The sequence below is a fragment of the Eleutherodactylus coqui genome, chromosome 3 (genome assembly GCF_035609145.1).
Source record: "Eleutherodactylus coqui strain aEleCoq1 chromosome 3, aEleCoq1.hap1, whole genome shotgun sequence".
NCBI classification, from domain to species: Eukaryota; Metazoa; Chordata; class Amphibia; order Anura; family Eleutherodactylidae; genus Eleutherodactylus; species Eleutherodactylus coqui.
The window spans coordinates 68,338,936-68,354,747 of NC_089839.1; the positions used below are offsets into that span (position 1 = coordinate 68,338,936).

The following is a 15,812-nucleotide window of genomic DNA, read 5'->3' on the forward strand; positions in this document are numbered from 1 at the left end:
GAGCTTCACCCTCTATGTGCAGCGCTGAGCGGAGAGCTTTTACATAAAGCGACAAGCCCGCGATCCAGCGATTGCTTTTAGGCTGACTGAAAAGTCAGTTTAAAGACCTGTGAACGAACATTGAGCGATTTCTGTGCATTTACACTGCACGATTATTGCTCAAATTCGTTTGTTTGAAGACATTTTTAGAATAATCGTCCGTGTAAATGGGCCATTACACACTCATCGTCAGAAACCCCTCCTATTTACACAGGTAACACAAAAGATCCAATCAGACAAACAAACAAGGGTTTACTTGTTCACCAGTTGATCGGTGCCTTGTTTACATGAGGCAGTAATTGCCAACAAGCGTTTGTATGAATGCTCGTTCGGCCAATCATTTGCCCGTGTAAAAAAGGCCTCAATACTGTGTGTTTCAAGCTAAAGGCCCTTTTACTTGCAATGATTATCGCTCAAAATTCATTTAAACGGGCAAAAGTGAGCGATAATCGTTACGTGTAAACACGCAGCCATCGTGTTCCCTTGTTGCTAATTGCCGAGTTTCAGCCTGCATAACAATGGTCATTAATTTTTGCTTTTTGCTTAGTTTAAATGGCATTCATGCCAGCAGAAGACAATGGCTTTTCTTCACACTAATTAAAAACCTGCCAGCCAGAGATTCCTCGCATAAACATACGCCCACCTGAGCAAACATACAGGGTTTACTTTAGCTAATGAGGGAAACTAAGAGGATTTCAAATGATTATCTGTACAGTTAAATGTTCAGCATTTTATGCAAAAAAAGTCGTTCATTTGTTTAGTCGTTCAAACGATATATCATTGCGTGTAAAAGGGCCTTAATACAAGTTTAACAATGCACCTGAGATGCATCACCAAGCATCTGATCTAGCCAACAGAACTTGACTCTGCATTGATGAGTAAAAAGCCAAAAAAAGTGCAGTTTACAAATGGGTGTTTCTGGTTTGACGGACGTTCCTTGTCATGCTTCAAGGCTCTTTAATGGGTCAGACACTGACTTATAGGGTAAGCTGCCTATAGATGCAGAGAGATTTTTTCATTCTGGAGGAGAGCTAATTTGTATGTCATTTTTGACTCTTTACATCAGCTGCATCTATGCAAAAGACCACCAGTACCTTGCAAAAGTTTCAAAGAGGGACTAAAAGACCTTTTAATAAATAATTATAATAGTGCTTCTTCCTTTACCAACCTATCAAGAAATCTATTCTTAGTTACCTTGGCTTTCTCTTCAGACATCATATAAAGCTCCTGCTCGCTCATCCAGGCCTCTGCCTCAGCAGCATCAAAGTAGTATTGCTGAGCTTTGTGTGACTCCTCAAGCCTCTTATGTCTCTTCTCGGTTTCTTCAATGAGTTGGTTCCATAGAACCTGAAGATCTGCAAGCCGCTGCTTGATTGGTTCTTCATCAAGGTTCGTATCTTCTAAAATCTTTTCACTCCTTTCAAAGATATCCTCGTAGCGATGCTGGTGGCCTTGGATCTCCTTTTGAAGTGTCTGTATAAACATACATTACGAACATGTTAAATCTTGCAATAGGTTTATCAAATGTACAGTTACATCAAAGTTTAACATGACTTCATGCGCTATAAAACTTATCATACCACATTTTCTTCACACTTGTAATAGCTTTACAATGGCTTTTGCTGTGTTAGGAATATTTTTGAATGGCTTAAGACAAGATAAGTTATCACAAGGAAGTTAAACACGGCTGTATCTGTCCTCATTACAAATTATGTTACATAAGTAGATTAGATTTTCAGATTAAAAGAAGTTTTCCAGGGAATTTTTTTTTGCCACATCAGGTTGCTGTAAAAATATAAAAGGCAACATACCTGCCTCAACCCAATCACCCAATCCTCCCCACCACTTCCCCACCCAACAATGGAACATGTGACCACTGCAACTAGTCACAGGCTGAAGCGAGCCGGTGAATGGCTACAGGCGGTTGTACGTCCCTGTAGTTGATGACGTCAGTGCAGAAACAACATTGAGGGATGGCGCACCTGTGGAATGGGAGCAGTGGGGATCGGGTGAGGTGATTATGTTGCCTTTTTTTACAGCACTATGACCTGGTTTGCAAACATGTTTTCACCTTGGATGATCCCTTTAATGTACTCCTGGGTAGAATATGCCCCATTAAAGAGGTGGTCTGCAACTTTTATTATTGATGACCTATCCTTAGGATCAGTCAAACAAGTTATTTAGTGGGGGTTCGTCACTTTGGATCCCCGCCAATCAGCTGTTCGCTAGGCCAGTTGTCAGTGTGGGCATCGCTGGAAGGAAATAGCGCCATCAACATTGCAGTGGCCTGGGTTGGAACTACAGGCACAGCTCCTATTCAATTCCTCTGCAGCAATACGATCAGCGCTACCTGCTTCCAGGGCTGTCTGCACAAACATCTTGTCGGGCAAACAGCTGATTGGTTGGGGGATCATGAACACCACCCCACTATTGAAGATCTCTCTTATATTTTCTAACACTAAGTTGTAAAATAAAAATGCTACGATATGGCTATGTTAGCATTGGTGTTCAGGTTCCACTCTGATAGGCTTCTGTTGTATTGCTTCCCATGGCTTATATAGCACCAACATGTTTCACAGCACTGTACAAAGTTTGGCGACATGCTGATGGATCATTTTAAAAAAGGATGGGGGGGGGGGGGGGGGGGCAGTTTGGCCAAGATAAATTATCCTTACCATTTTTAATTAATTAAACCATGAAATTAAACAAACATGTACCAAGGAAGATCTACCTCATTGGAACCTGTCCCTTCAAAAAGAAACACTCATCTTATAAAAACAAACAAACTAGTACATCTACTTGAAAGTGAGATGATGAGAACAGCTCCTTTTCTGCAATCCTCTGACCATTGTTTGTATGAGGGTGTAGCTGCTACTTGAACAAGGAAGGAAATGACGCAAATCACATTCCACAACATGATAGCTGCCAGCGGGGGAGATAAAATATTCTAGTGGTTTGTGATTTACCCAATTAAGGCACAAAAAGAACTTTACTTGGGGGTTCGTTCTTCAAATATCACCGAAACTCTTTATAGGAAGTAGTTTGTCACTATTATCCCCACTGAGCTATGTGACATTAAAAAAGGGGGCGGGAAGAAACCAAGACTGCAGGAACTTGATTCAGTACACCAAGATCCATAAAACGTAGAGAACAAAGCTATTCTCTACAATTTTACTGGCTTCCACTAGACAGGAGCTGTGTGATGTTATGTGGCAAGTATAGTTAAAAGTAGACACATTCATCAAGTTTAACCAAATGAAGGCAGAGGGGTAATGGTCCTTTTAGGCCCAATGTCCATGGGCAAAATAGAATTAGCAAATCCGCGGCGGTGTCCCGCACACGTGATCCGTGCCCATAGGGAAATATTGGACATCCGCAGGTAATGAAATACCTGCGGATGTAATTTTTCCCTGACGCGCAGATTGCACATTTTGTCTGAAGCCTGAAGCCTATGGAAGTCGTCCGGTCCCGCGGCACACCCGCAGCTGTATTCGTGCTGTGCCATGGGAGAGCGGAAGCTCCCCCCCACAAAAAAAAAAGCACAGCGCATGCGCGCGGAACACTGCCAGCGTGCCAAGCACATCCGCCGGGTCGAAGACAGAAAATCCGTCCGCGACGGACGGGAGATCCGCAGAGTCTGGACAGGCAAGTATGATAGATTTTGAGGCTTCATGTCTGCGGGACCCGCTGCGGGATTCTGCATGGAGAATCCATGCGGGCCCGAATTTCCCCATGGACATGAGGCCTTAGACAAACAGATTATCAGGCCAGAGAGTGCTCATGAACGTTCTTTCACGGGACCAATGATCAGCCAATGAAGGAGCGAACATTCATTCATCGGCATATCAGCTTGTTTACGTGAACATAAAAATACTCGTTGATTGGAAGCACATCTCTCCGTGTGAACAAGAAGAGGTACAGCTAGCTCAATGATTACCAATTTACAGGCATGTTTATTGGTGCTCGTTACATCGGGCTGCGAATTCGGCCTGTGTAAAACGGCCATAAATCTTAAAAAATTAATTTTCCCCTAGTGATCCAGAGGAAGGCAAAAAAAAAAAAAAAAAATCAATAAGACATGAGCCAGTCTGCCCTCAAGTGGAAAAATATCCTCCTTGACCCTACATGGTGATCATAATGGCTCAACATTCAAATAAGGATTGTATATATTTATATATAGCTTGATACATACTATGGTGCTAAGCAAAAATACTGTAGCGGTTTTTTAAATTAAATGTTCTTGAAAACCAGGATACAAATTAGATTGGAAAGGGTTAAAATGTCTTCTGCTAATCCAGCATTACTCTGGGGGTTCAGAACTTTTCCATAACCACAAGAGCATACAAACCTGATTCTTCTTTATTAGCAGCTGTACAGTCTGGAGGTTGTGTCCATGGTCAGTTGATGTTGCAATAGGCATTCTCTCTTCAACCCACAGCTGAAAATAGATTAAATCAAGTTACTTCTCTATAGAGAACAAACACTCTATGAAACAAATGAGAACCATAATGAGAACATAAATCTGGATTATGGTTTCCTAAGTGTCCAGCCAGAAAGCAGCATCAAGAGAAGTTTCCGTTCACTTACAATCTCATCCTCCACATCCCGATTGAACTGATGGATCTCTTTAGACGCCAAGAGGTACTTTTTCCTGACATTTAAGGGCGCGAGCAGTTCTACAAATCTGTGCTCCACTGTAATACGCTGGCTGTCCACTTCATCAGTGCTCTTTCCCTCCTGGCTAAGGGCTTGTGCTTGGCTTCGTAACTCTTCCACCTCCTTCTTACGAACGTCCATCTGATTTTCTAGCATCTACCGAAAAAAAAAATAGAAAATGTAAAAATTGCACAAAACATTTTGTGGCAGGTTTAATGGCAGTGTGTAATAGTCCTACTCTGATTGGGTCACCGTTACTAGTGGGGTACCACGGGGGTCAGCAATGGGCGCTGTTCTTTTTAATGCATTAATGACTTAGCGGACGGATTGTACAGTAAAAATCAATATTTGTAGATGACACAAAACTAGGGAAAGTAATTAACACAACGGTAGACAGTAGTAAATGGATCTGGGTAAGCTGGAGGCTGTACTGGGTGGACCTGTCCCTTTGTTCAGCCTTACACACTATGTTACAATGTCACTTGATACTGTGTAGTATAAACGTTCAACTTTCCCCACAAATTAATTATAATACATCTCTGGCCTTGGTTTGTTTATTTGGTGAACAATAAGATCAAATGGGTTAAAATAAAGTAAAATGGTGTTCACGGTCAAAAACGTTGCGTGTACTTTTATCGGAGATGGAATAAAAGCCTGGTTTTATGCACCACGAGTCGCCTGCTGCCGCTCATACACTTTTGGATGTTGCAGTAATTGGGAAATTGGAGTCCATTCCCTCGGATCGGCTTTGCAGACATCTAGCTTCCCCTGAAAAGGGTGGACTATCTATTGTGCTGTTGGTGGACTTTTCCAATGTAACAAGGGGCATTTATCCCCGAAGGGTTATACCCTTTATAGTCAGGTCCTTGCTAGGCGCATCAGTCCTAAGTCTGTGCTAAATATAACAGAATCCATGTTAATTCCAGTATACAGTAGTCTCTCAGTGTCTCAAATCCTTTTAATATCTGACATTTCATAGCCCACATTCCGCCATAACAATAAATGTGCATACAGAGGCTGTTTAGCGTCTGCGGCGGGCACGGCTGTGTAGGGGCTCTGAGCTGGTGACACATTCCCTCCTTTGTTCTGGGTTTTCTAGCTCTTATAACCGGCTTTTGAACTAATGTATCAAGTCACTTTCCTCACTCTTGGGGATTTGTACAGATTTATCATTGAGCTTCTAAAAAGGATTTCGAAAAGTGTGTAAAATACGTCGCCTGGAATCTGAGAAGCGTGTTCTAATCGGCGCCAGCGCCATTCACGGAGTCATGTAAGGAGGTCCACGGTGATTTGCTATTCTGAGACCAGACGTATTTCTGCACTGCAATTTAGGAGCAATGTGAACTACTGGTGGAATCTCATTCCTCGTACATAAACGTAAAAAAAAAAAATGGTAGAACGAGTCCACATTTTTCGGCTTTGTTCACATCCACAATATAGCCTTTGTTCATAAGGGGAAAAAAATGGCTCTGGCATGAATCTGTAATCAGACTGGTCTGTGAGGCTGTATTCACAAACCTCGTTTTGCAAAGTTTATTTGGCGCTTTTGTTGGAAGTTTTAAATGTTACCTTGATGTCTATTGTGAAATAGAAAACTGTAAATACAAAACACTTACATTTCTGGTAATTTTTAAAAGGTCAGTAGCGTTTTAAAGAACTTTTTATTGCCCCAGCATAATGAGTAATCGTCATTTTAAAACATTTCTGAGATGTCATAGAACAGAGTTTACGATGCTTAACCGAGTGCCACGGCCTCTAACTCACATAACCCCCCCCAACTGATTTGATATTCATGGCTTCTCTAATACCAGCACTGATGGCATATCCTAAGGCCTCATGTCCACGGGGAAAATCAGATCCGCTGCAGATTCTACATGTAGAATCTGCAGCGGGTCCCTCCTGCCCCGCGGACATGAGCGCCGAAAATAAGAATTTAAAAGTATTTACCATCCGGCGCGGGCGGAGAAGATCAGCTGTTCCTCACGGCCGGATCTTCATTTTCGGCCGGCGGATGAATTCCTGACGCCGGCGGCACGTCGCCGACGTGCCGCGCGCATGCGCCGGGCACATCCGCCGAGCCGAAGCAAGGAAGATGCGGCCGTGAGGAACAGCTGACCTTCCCCGCCCGCGCCGGATGGTAAATACTTTAAATTCCTATTTTAGGTCTCCCGCGGATCCGGACGGCTTCCATAGGCTTCAATAGAAGCCCGCGGGAGCCGTCCCCGCGGGAGACCCGCACGAAAATGGAGCATGGTCCGGATTTTTCCATGCTCCATTTTTTTTAAAATCCCTTTTATTGATGATCCGCGGGTATTTATCTACCCGCGGGTGGTCAATGCATCCCTATGGGATGCGGATCCGCATGCGGGAGATCCGCTGCGGATCTTAAATCATATTTTGCCCGTGGACATGAGCCCTAAGGATCACATATTGATGGTCTATGCTAAAGACAGGCCATTAATCGTAAAAGCTTGGATAACCCCTTTAAAGGGGTTTTCGGGGACTCTAAAAAAGTTAAAGGGGCTTTTAATTAAGAATTCAATACTTGCTGATCCTGGTGGGGAGCCGCCCAGCACTACAGGCCCGGTGCCTGCCACACGGAACCAGGAGGAAATGACGGGCGGTCTCGTGCCATACATTGTGCATGTGACCGCTCAGCCACTGACAGGCTTCAGCAGCCATAAAAGTATGATGTTCTGGAAAATCCCTTTAAAATCTTTCTAGATAGAAGATTCTCAAAAGCTACTACAGATTACAACCTATATGGCTACCTGAGCGTTACCAGAAAAAATGTGCATATGTATTAGAGCATCATTACATAACATTACCATTCAGGATCACTAAAATTTGATTTGTTGTAAAAATTTTATGTAGAATTTTTACCAAATTAACGGATTTTGGAGGAGATAAGCCCCTCTTCACTCCATCTTCCTTCAATTACAGACCGCACAGAGGATGTTCTGTGTTAGATGAAGAAAAGGTCACCAACCAGACACAATTACTCCATTCAATTACCTCCCCACTCTTGCTTGGCTTTGTAACGTGAACTCTTACAAGTCTCCTCAGGCTGCAAAAGGATTAAATGTATTGCATACACCAGCTACTTATATCGCTCAGAAGTTTAGTCCCAGTTGTGCTGCATATTCCTGGAGCCCCTGCTGATAAAATTAGTGCACTGCTAATCCCTGCCTGTATATGTGTATAATATATATAGGATATCAATATAAGCTGTGGGAGAGATAGAAAATATATATGCACGATATATATATATATATATATATTTTTTTTTTTAATCTGTAGTGCCCCCCTTTTTTTTATATTGCCAGGGCTTGCCTGTCGAGTCCCCAAGAACGGCACATTTGGAATCCCCCAAGTAAATAGTGTGCCAGTGCGCTTGCATAGGTTGCAAACTAGCCAACTTTGACATGGTTTGCCAATTCAAACAACAAATCGCCTGGTCTAAAACCCGCAGCCATAAATGCACTCAACTATTCCCCGTAGTCCCATAAAAGTGAACACATATCAACCCCTCCACTCTGCCAGAGGACCCTGTGCACCGTTCTTGTGATCCCTGGGGAACCCAGCCAGCAATGATACATTTATCGCCCACCTTGTGAATAAGCAATACATGATAAGGTAGAACACCCCCTTTAATATGAACAGATTTCTCATGGCAGATGACACAGATTTGGGTTGATCTATGGACCATCTAATGTCTTTCACATCTGCCTGACAGCAGTCTTCTAACAGGGATCCCAATCTTTTCCTAATGCTTCCCTTAAGATAAAGAGCAATTCTACTCAGAGAAACATTCTTATCCATGTTGAAATCTGGGTTAATAGCATGTCTATGGCGGGCTTAGAGGGGTCCTTATAAAAGATAAGAAGCCATACTCACGCGTTCGATCCCCCACTGGGCTATGTTTGAAAGGTTATAGCAGTGGCAAGCCGTGACAGCTGCAGCTAATCCCTGGCCTCAATAGTGCTGCCATCCAATAGGTGGCGCTGAAGAGGTATTGTTCCATCTTCCTTATTTGCATATATTTCCCAAAGGAGCATGCAAGGCCTTATAAGTCTCCTCACTCACCTCCTATGTGTATCCACACACCTGATGCTCCCCTTAGGGAGAGGTGATACTCCTCTTAAACCTTAAAGGACAGGGTGTATCGGTTCTAAAAGTACCAGATACTTTTTAGCAAATTTAGGCATATGGTGGTTTCTTGGGTTACACGGTGGAGACTGTTTAGGTTGGCGAGGGCGATGGGTCGTTTTTGTCTTTTGTTTTAAACTACATTTGTATTTCATTCTCTACATTTTTTCTTTGCTGTCTTTTGTAAGGATTTTGAACATTTTTATCCCCCATGAGGTCATAAGAGCTCTGGGGGACATTTGCACTGTCACAGTTTTTTACTATAACTGGAGTATCCATACGAGGGAGAACATCCCCCTATAGTGACAATAGTTACTGGCAGAGCAGAGTTCTACTAAGACCCAGAAGTTCTGACATCATGCTAGGGATCATTGACAATGATGTGATCCCGGGATCAATAAAGGAATCAGCACCGCTGTTTCCTCTCTTCTCTGCATAGCACTCATTGAATGCTATGTAGCCTGCAAAAATGAAGGCAGAAGAGGGGAAAACCGGCCTTCTCCTCCAGGTCCTCGGCTGTCTGACAGCCAAGCACCTGACCTGCTTATGCTAGACTGCAGAGCAGGAGCATTAAATCTGCACCATATTTTCACCATGGTGCAGGATTAAGGGCTCACTCACACAGGTAAATGTCGCCCGCATTCTAAGCATGCACATAAAACACTGTGCTAAAACGCTATTAATTTCTATTGAGTCACTCATATCTGGGCGTGAAAAGCAAAAGGAACAAAAACCACGTATTACACACCAATATAAGCGGAAATTGAAACAAGGCTTGAAACATTGTTGCAAGGCCTGTATAAAGTGTCTAACATTGACTTGGAGGAATGCTGCCTTGCAAGAGGTGGCGCTGCAGAGGTATTGTTCCATCTCCCTTATTTGCATATTACGCAGAGGAGCATGAATGGCCTTATAAGTCCCCTCACTCACCTTTCTAGGTGCTCTCCCTAAGGAGAAAAGAGCGTTCCCAACACCAATATAGGTTATGGGGATTTAACATATGCAGCAAAAACACATGTACATGAGTATTTGCTGTATACTGCATATTTTACACGCGTGTAATACATGGGACACAAATGCCCGTGTGAATGAGCCCTAAAGCCCAGGATCAAGTGCTGTTTATTTATGGTGATTGGTCCTTTCAGGACTAATAATGTACTGCATTTACTGCTAAAAATGTTTTAAGACGGCACTGCGACATGCCAAAAACAACCACTGGTGATCAATGAGGCCCATTATGGATCTCTAAGGTAGAGGGTTTTTTTTTTTTCTAAGAACTTTTTTTTTTTACTTCAACAACCTCTAAAGTTTTCTAGGCTTTTTTGTGCAAGAGCTTCTTATGAGAAGTCGCCATCAGAGCCTCACTCACCTGCTGTTTCTTCAAGAGGATGTTGACGCTAGTAAGATCCTTTCCATAATCGTCAGACTGAATCTGACTCTCCAAGCCATGGAGCCACTTGTCCAAATCAGCACAGCTCTGGGTAAAAAGTTCAGCTTTGTTGGCATCGAAAAGTCTCTGGGCCTTTGTTTGTGTAGTGGATTCAAGTTCTTGCCACATCTTACTCAAGGCTGTCATCTTCTCTCTCACTATGGCTTCAGTTTCTGGCTTCTCTGCAATAAGCTGCTTTCCTTCCTAAGAAACAGTAAAAAATTCACAGAAAACCGGTCAGTGGAAATCTCCGATATTTGAAGTCTGAGGATACGCTGTATTTGGACATTCCAGTGGTAGTCGTCATCTACAACTTACTCAAGATATAAACAGCATCCAATATAAAGGCTGCATGTGTGAAACTCAAAGGAAAAGTCCTACTCATGACATTAACTTACAGTGCTGTCCCCTTGTACAGAATACCGCTAACTACTGGGACTGATTACAGTAGCGTAAAGATGTATAAATACTATACATGTAACACTCTGGGTATGCATGCATGCTGCAGACAGTGGCGATGCCAGGTGTACGCTTGACTGTAAATTATATGATCTACCGGCAGATCATTGCGGTTCCATCCTTATGGCAGTGAAATCAATATCAATGCATCACTACGGTATCAACTGAGGTATAAAAACAGCTTTGCCTGTTCAAAAGTGTTGAAAATGTATGGAGCATCCATGAGCTCTCTGAAGAAACACATCGGATATGCAATGAGAAGTGACTATGACCCCATGGTAGTGAGTTACTACTAAGCCCAATGTCCACGAACGGATGTGATTTGCGGGTCACCAGCGCGAAAGGTTTGCAAATCAAGCCGCCCATAGGAAAGCATGGGGATTTGATTTGTGCACCTTTTGGTCTGGAAAACAATAGCAGCATGGTCCATTTCAGTGCGGTTTCCGATCCGCGGCCCGTCCGCAACTGGAAAGCACAAGTTTAAAAAGAAAATAAGCTGGCTCTTCCGCACACATCCTCAGTGAAGAAAATAGCAGACCCGGACAGGTACGCAGTGTCCTCGGCCACGGACAAGGTCCGATTCCACTGCGGGCCCCCACATGTGGAATCCAATCCGCAAGTGAACATGAGGCCTTAGTGGTGCCCATCACTATGCTCTTTTAGGGCTACCATGAAGTCATTACAGCTGATATGGCTGGCGGGGGTCAGGCCCGAAAAAGAAATCTACTGCACACCAATTACTTGAGCGGAACCGCAGCAGTAGATACTTTGGAGAATGGAATAAGCCCTGCAATGTAATGGGGTCCATTGATTTCTTCGAAGGAACTTACTATGTGGACCTTGCACACACAGTCCTGATGCTGGCCAGGATTTAGGATCTTGAGGTGGCATCGCAGAAGTGCTACATACATAGAGGTTTAGTGTCAATTTCTTCCGGTCTGAGGTTGGAAACATTTTATGATCCAGTTGTGGGTCTAAATTAACCAAGGTGTGAATAGAAGCCTGAAAAAACCTTGGGGTGGGGTGTGGTCAGGGGTCTAAATTAATTTAGGGGTCTGGCCAGGGGTTCTGAGGACTATGCAGGTGAAGTGCGTGCCACTTGTGAGGAAGAGGCAGAGATATGCTGTTGTAGTAGATCTTGGAGCCTGCAAAAGCTAGAAATTAGCAGCCAACACTGGATCTTTGTAGTGACTGTGCTCTGGACGTGTGGCAGCTTCAGGACAATGATTTATATTGCACCCCCTAATACACCCAAAGTGTTCATGCACACCACGTCACCCCCTCCCATAAAGCTCCTGTCAGGCTGTGTTTCCCCCCTGACCTCTCTCCTGCCTCTTCTACTTTCCATATCTCCACCGCCCCCCCCTCCCACAAAGCCCTGTCACCTAGTATCTTCCCCAACAGTGCCTCTACCCGCCCGCTGTCTCCAACGAGCTCCTCCACAGAGTCCTGGTCAGTTTGGATTCACTCCTGAAATCCTCCCCCTACTCATCAGGTGAGGAGTGGCTCAGGCTCTTTGGGTGTATGGAGTTCAGGAATTCATGTTGGAAGCCCTGGCAATGAGCAATCACATGCCACAGGCAATGCAGTCAGAAGCCAAACCTTACAATCCCTTTAGGATCTTATGAACAGTGGTAAAGGGATTGCTTAAAGGGTCTTCTGGGATTTTACTACTATACTGATGACCAATTCCCATTTCATCCAAATTCAAAAGGAGTAATACCTGCAATACCAACCCAGGCTGCTGCAATGGGGACGGAGCTAGCCCAATATCAACTGATCGCTGGAGATCTTGAGCGTCAGACCCCCATCGATCAACTAATGCTGATTCATCCTGAGGAAAACCCCTTTTACAGATCTGTTTGTGAAGTAACTTAGAGGTTTGCATACAGCTGCAAGCATATGGGAAGGCCATGTAGTCTTCATACCAGATGCCCTTTGTTTAAACTGAATTTAAGCAAGCATTTGACATGTATTACCTTCTCTATTTTGTCAAGCCATTCCTTGTTGGAAGCTAGTTCTGCCATAAAAGCTTGGTGCTTCAGCCATTTACTATGCAAGTTTCTGGCCTCGTCATAAGACATATCTCGAGCAGTGAGCATTTTTTCATTAATCCAGAGGGACAGCTGAAAGACAGGGAAAACGTCATTTTTCATAAAATATATGCAAAGCTAACAACAGAAAAAAAAGCTTCAATCTACTGCCTGCACATCTGGAACATATCAAAATCACTAATAAACTGAAACATATGGAACACTTGATATACTTGAAGACTAATCTTGCGTCCAATAGATGACACATCCAACTCATTCTGGAGAGATGCCCGTTTCTTTTAGGAACTGCTGATCATTCGTGTGCTACATTTTAACTTCAGGTTAACAATATAAAAAGTTGTAGAAAAATAATAAATAAAAAGGGAGACTCTAAATAAATATAAAGAATTGGTTCTTGGCTATCTGCACCTCCACCAGTTAGAGGCATCTTGCTTTATATCTTCCCCCTTTCATAATTCTGCTCCAAGATGCCATACATCGTTCAATCCCTGCATGGTTCAAGTAGCCGGCTCAAGGTTGATTCAAGCCTTCTATCCTTCCGAGATCGGTAAAATGAGTACCCAGCTTGGTTGGGGGTGAGGGGGGAAGGGGGGGGCGGGTTTGGCGTTATACAAATAAAATTTTAGGTCAATCGCTTAATGTAATGTTAGCCAGGCAGAAGGGTGCAAACTAAAATTATCATATTGGAACTGGACAAGATCAGTTGAAAATCAGACGTTTAAGCGTCTGTGGTGGTCAGTTTTATAATAAATTGCCTAGTTGGATGATATGGCTTTTACCATCCCTCTGCAGCAAGATCTCCTTGGTAATCTCACCAGTGAAGTAGCATCCTACTCTTCAGTTACATGAAACCTCTTATTAGGATCTCTATAGAAGGCTCAATTTGACACAGCTGATTATATATCTGTTATATTGCTGCGCACAGTCCAATACAGATTGTACGGGGGATGAAGGATCATTAAAACAACCATTCGTCACCCATGCAATATCATTTTTGATGGCTGAACATCCCTTGCTGACACTGAACAAAGTGCCACCAATATTAATTTTTGATGCAGAAAAGATGCAATCACCCAACTAACGTAAGTGTTCTCAAGGGGCAGCGATTGGGTGAACGTTCCAACAAATGTTCTTTCCTGACCATCAACCTGTATAAAGGAGCCTTTCATTATCAATGCCTTACATAATTTGACACCACCATTATTTGTACATTTGGAGAATGCCATTCTGCACAGTCACTTGTGTTAAGTAAATGGAGAATAGAAGGTACCTCTTGGGAATCTTGTAAAAACTTCTGCATCTCTCGGTTGTCCTTCAGACGTGTCAAGAGGTCGTTTGCAGCTTCTCGATTTCTCTTATGTCTTAAATGAAAAACAAACAAATAATGATTAGAATACGAGAGTGCGGGACTGCTATTGCCTTAACCTTAACAATTCTGTTCAATATGAACATTTATGCAACATATTTGGTCCAATTAAAAAGACTCTCAGGACTGTGGTTTCTGGCATTACAATCGGCACTTTAAGAAGAAATGGCGCAGTATGCTGTATTAGTTCACCTGGTATTTCATGTCAGAACTGCGTCGGAGACTCCATACGGAACATCCTATGTAGATGTGAACCTGATCTAATGTGCTTTATTAAGACTTTTATCCTCTTTAAGATGACACAGGTTAAAATGCCATGACTACTAACTAGAACCAGCTTCTAGGATTTTTATCAGAGTAAGGCCGCCTGCAGACGAGCGGGTCGAATCCGGCGGCGAGGACTCTCGCCGCGGGACCCGACCCCAGCGCCTGCAGGGAGGAGTGTGTACTTACCCTCGCCCGGCGGCCCCGGCTCTTTCGTGTGCCGGCTGCCGGGCAGCCGGCGCATGCGCAGACCGGAGCCGGCGGCCGGGTGAGTGACGTTTCCGCGCGAGATTTCGTGTGGCCAAACCGCACCCGTCTGCATAGGAGTGCGTATTGTAATGCACTCCTATGCAGACTTTCAGTGGCGGAAATCCCGCCGCGGGATTTCTGCCCGTGTGCAGGCGGCCTAAGGAAGTGTTTAAAAAAACAATCCGGCATAAAATTCCCAACTAAATAGCAGAGCATGCTGCACTATGCAGACCAGGAAAATATAGGTTGGAATGACAGAAGCTGGACAGATCCCTCTAGTCCATGAGGTCCGTTAGGGTCCATCATATGCTGGATCTGTCTGTTTCAGTGTTTTCATGATTCAGCTCATAGGACAGAGCTAAACGAATATAGGCCAGCGCCGCAGGTGTAAATATGCCCTAACCCCAGAGCAGCATGCAATACTAATGAGAATCCAATGGACATTCATACCTGCTGTCAATCGAGTCAACTTTTTCTTCAATCTTATCTGAGTTTATATTGCCGTCATTGACCAGTCTCCTTCCAGTCTCTACAACTGCGTTGATCTTCTCCTCGCTGGCATCCATGGTGGTCATAAAGTCTTCCTGTTTCTTGATGGCAGCTTCAGCAGCTTCTAAGTTATTTGGCAGCTCAGTATGGGCCAAGACATATTCCTTTGATGAAAAGGAAACATAAAATGAATGTATGGACCTATAGGGAGTCATACTAGCCTATTCAGTGTTTAGTAAATGGTCTTTATTTTGTAGCTAGTTTTTTTTCCACAGTGTTCTAGCCCGGTTTACGTATATATTGTCAGAAGTCATTTAACTGGGTAGACGTGCAATGTAGTGATACTATCTGAAAACAATCAACTAAGAAGAACTTCCCCAGAATAATAGAAATGAACAGTATTGTAAGGTGTACGGACACACTTAACAGCTTTGTCGAAACCGAAAAGGATAAGGACACACATTCTTGCATTTCACATGGTTGAAGGCCTTCCCACGTGCTGTGGCCAACACCAGCACAATTTTACCATAAAATTGCTCAGCTAATGATCACAGTGGGCGAGTGCGGTGTGACCACATGCTGCCAGTTGGACCATGCGTACTTAGCCGATGAGAATATCCCATCTCTATGCACTCAGTATACAAAACTACAACATATG

The 15,812-nt window shown here is 43.5% G+C and overlaps 1 protein-coding gene across 3 annotated transcripts in view; it reads right to left on the reverse strand.

Annotated features, from left to right (window-relative positions):
- Positions 1 to 15,812, reverse strand: part of SPTBN1 (spectrin beta, non-erythrocytic 1) — a 174,499-nt gene that overhangs the window by 29,586 nt on the left and 129,101 nt on the right. For all 3 annotated transcript variants that reach the window (XM_066595713.1, XM_066595715.1, XM_066595714.1), the window contains 7 exons: positions 15,116 to 15,318; positions 14,057 to 14,147; positions 12,712 to 12,858; positions 10,214 to 10,477; positions 4,627 to 4,851; positions 4,388 to 4,477; positions 1,234 to 1,512 (listed from right to left, as the gene is read on the reverse strand). In XM_066595713.1, the coding sequence (XP_066451810.1) occupies positions 1,234 to 1,512; positions 4,388 to 4,477; positions 4,627 to 4,851; positions 10,214 to 10,477; positions 12,712 to 12,858; positions 14,057 to 14,147; positions 15,116 to 15,318 (1,299 nt within the window). The remainder of the gene's footprint in view (positions 1 to 1,233; positions 1,513 to 4,387; positions 4,478 to 4,626; positions 4,852 to 10,213; positions 10,478 to 12,711; positions 12,859 to 14,056; positions 14,148 to 15,115; positions 15,319 to 15,812) is intronic.